The following is a 3,339-nucleotide window of genomic DNA, read 5'->3' on the forward strand; positions in this document are numbered from 1 at the left end:
GGGAAAATTCTCTGCACGGGTCGTACTATCTCTCCAGAAGCTGTTGTAAGCCGGGCCACTCTAACCAAACCATCCTTTCCGGGTTAGACTTCAAGTACCTTTGCCAAAGGCCAAAACAAACGCTTCCCATAGTCGCTTCCAACCAAGACCACATCACCCTTCTTCAAGATGTATCTATCCACTATCCTTTTCTTTTAAATGAGTTACAAGCTGACTGAGGTATTCGGTCCTGAATCTTAATCTTAAATCTCTTCTCAAACGCTGCAAGAAACGCTATCTTTTACTGATGTCAACCTTGTCTAAATGATCCAAATCCGGTACTCCAATGCAGCGAATCCTGGAGGAATATAGCTGGAGTAAGAGGATCCAAATCATCAGTATCTTCAGATATAAACGTTAGTGGTCTGTGATTAATAATAGCTTCACAATCACATATAAGAGTATTGAGTTCCTCATACTTTAAAGATGCATGTCCCAATACTCTTCTGAGCATCCTCTTGACAATTTGAATGAGCCGTTCCCACCAACCACTCCACCATGCTGCAGTTGGTGGATTAAATTTCCATTGAATTATACGTGTAGAAGCTTCATATTCAATCTTTTGCCAATCAATGTTACAAAATAGGTTTTCAGCCCCAACGAAATTAGTGCCATTGTCGCTAAATATGGTTTTCGGTTGTCCACGCCGAGCGATAAATCTTCTTAGGATCTGAAGAAACTCATTTGTAGACAAAGAAGTGACAAGTTCCATGTGAACTGCCCTATATACCGCACATGTATAGAGGACAATCCAGCTCTTCTCTCCATCATGAAGAATCAACGGTCCTGCTAGGTCAACTCCCACAACCTCAAACAGAAGCGCTTCTCTCACTCTTTCTTCAGGCAAAATTGCAGGTTTGGTCTTGATAGCACTGCCCTGGAACCTCTTACATCTAATACAGGTAGCAATGACGGTTTTTACAGTTCTTCTTCCTTTCAGAATCCAAAATCTTTCTCGAAGCTTGCACAATGGAATCTGTACACCCACTTGTCCTATTTTAGTGTGCTCTTCGTAAATAAGTCTTCTGACCAATTCATGACTGCCAGATAGGTGTCTTGAAATCTTCTTTGTCTTCTCTTGATGCGATTTTGGTTTTGACTCTCGAAATTCCGGCTTCATCTTCAAATACACACCAAGACTTCAGTTGCGACTTTCTCTCATCTTGGAAACTCTCTGACTGTACTATTTTTACCAAGATTTTCTCAGCTGTATCAATCTGTAGGACTGTCAATTCACTCTTGAAGCGTAAATCCTTTTCTGTTCTGGAATTCCTAATAAATCTCAGGATCCAGGCTACCATCCTCTTGATTTTGCTATAAGAACTAAAATATCTTAAATACCACGATCCTTTTAACTGTTCTCTGACAAAATTACTCATAACTCCCTTTATTTTCTCTTTTGCTACCTCTGCTTCATTTACTTCATATGTTGAAGCTGGCCATAAATTCTCCTCTTTCCGCAACCAGTTTGGTCCCTCCCACCAATGAGACTGTAGCAAGGAACCTGCTGAGCAGCCACGAGAAGGTAGGTCAGCTGGGCTCATGTAACCAGGCACATATCGCCAATCGTTGATGTTGGTTAACTCTCTGATATTCTTGACTCGGTTCCTTACAAATACTGACAGTTGCTCATTATTCTTGATCCAACTTAAAGCCGTCGTCGAATCCGTCCAGAAACAACAGTTTATTTCAGCCATGTTCATTGCTTTTCGAACAGAATGTGCTAAACGTCCACCAATACAACAGGCCAACAACTCCAATCTTGTTATGGTTACTGCATCAAAGAAGCCACTCTAGCCTTTGCCTGGAGAAGATGTATCTCAACAACATTCTTATATTCTCTTCTCACAAATACTGATGCTGCATATGAAGACTTTAGATACCTCCTCCTGGAAAATAATTGACACAATGTGGAATTCTTACTTGACTGAGATTGGGCAGGTCTTTCACCCACTTCATAAACTTAATTTTTATGTCTTCCGACACTTTAGAATCCCAACTTAACTTCTGTCTCCAGCTATCTTGCAGTAAAATTTTAGGAGTCAAAGTAACTGGACAAATAAATCCCAATGGATCAAATAACTTACAGGTAGTAGATAAAATATTTCTCCTAGTCACTTCATTCTTAGGGATTTCTATTCCATCTATATTACAATAAAGATAATCACTACACCTGTCCCACAGTAATCCCAGAACAGGTGAAGGGCTCAGTACAATATTCTTCTCTGGTGTTATAGTACTCTCCCATCCTCTAAGTTCAAATTTTGCCCTGGAGAGTAACTTCACTGAATGTTCTATAAATTGCCTTAACTCTTCCTCTGTACCCACAGAAGTAACACAATTATCCACGTAGAATGAACTTTTAAGTTTAGCAGAAATTTTACCCAACCCTTCTTCACTTTCATCCAAATGATAATTCAGAACTGCTCCTAGCGGGAATGGGCTGCAATTCACTCCAAATACCACACCACCATGCCTCATTACCTTCACCTTCTTACAAGTAGGGTCCTCCCACCATAGGAATCTGAGGAAGTCACGGTCCTTTTCATTTACTAATATCTGCAAAAACGCTTTTTTAATATCAGATACCACACCTATTTTTTCTTCCCGAAATCGCAACAATATAGCCGGGATTAATTCTAAAAGGTTGGGTCCTTTCTCAAGACAATCATTTAATGATAACATCCCCTTTTGTTCACACGATGCATCAAATACGGGTCTCACTTTTGTCGATGAGGCAGTTTTGAACACTCCTTGATGAGGTAAATAATGTGCAGGAGCTTGTAACTGTTCTTCTGGCACCAATTCTATTACTCCTTCATTTACCCAATCAGTGAAAACTTCTCCATAAGCTTCATATTTACCCTCAGCTAATAGTTTACGGGTTATGGAAAATAATCGCTTTTCAGCTACCGCTCTACAATCATGTAATTCTTCTCTGTTATCCAGCCAGGGCAAACATACTTGGTATCATCCATCACAGTCTCTGGTTACTGTTCGCTTGAAATACTCCATAGCAGCCATCTCCATTTCCCCTTTTGTCTTATTTTCAGCAGGGTCTGAAATTCCCAATGCTTCCAAACTCCAAAAATCAGCCAATCTGTCTGTTTGAAATAACAGAGAAATAACCATTGAGGCCTGACTAACGCCTCTGCCTCTATCACAGGTTCTTCCCATGACTACCCATCCCAAAACAGTTTCAACCGTCAATAATCCACATTCTAATTTACACTGATTTCCAGTCAAAATTTCACAAGCAAAATCAGCTCCTATTAATAATTCTATTTCACTTGATTCTTG

At 40.0% G+C, this 3,339-nt stretch overlaps 2 protein-coding genes across 2 annotated transcripts in view; both read right to left on the bottom strand.

Annotated features, from left to right (window-relative positions):
* Window positions 1–289: 289 nt before the first annotated feature.
* On the bottom strand, window positions 290–1,159 carry LOC106691651 (uncharacterized). Its single transcript, XM_014437501.1, has one exon. It carries the CDS (start codon window positions 1,157–1,159, stop codon window positions 290–292), a length of 870 nt encoding a protein of 289 aa, XP_014292987.1.
* Window positions 1,160–1,914: 755 nt separating this feature from the next.
* Window positions 1,915–3,339, bottom strand: part of LOC106691652 (uncharacterized) — an 11,139-nt gene continuing 9,714 nt past the window's right edge. Inside the window, exons 2-3 of the mRNA XM_067049559.1 lie at window positions 3,050–3,335; window positions 1,915–2,977 (exon numbers count right to left, since the gene is read on the bottom strand). Of these exons, the coding sequence (XP_066905660.1) occupies window positions 1,915–2,977; window positions 3,050–3,335 (1,349 nt within the window). The remainder of the gene's footprint in view (window positions 2,978–3,049; window positions 3,336–3,339) is intronic.

The sequence above is a fragment of the Halyomorpha halys genome, unplaced genomic scaffold (assembly GCF_000696795.3).
Source record: "Halyomorpha halys isolate HHAL.00 unplaced genomic scaffold, Hhal_1.1 Scaffold2603.1, whole genome shotgun sequence".
NCBI lineage: Eukaryota > Metazoa > Arthropoda > Insecta > Hemiptera > Pentatomidae > Halyomorpha > Halyomorpha halys.

Bases quoted from the DNA above. Each gene is read 5' to 3' on its own strand.
- LOC106691651 (XM_014437501.1), bottom strand. From the start codon at position 1,159: ATGAAGCCGGAATTTCGAGAGTCAAAACCAAAATCGCATCAAGAGAAG.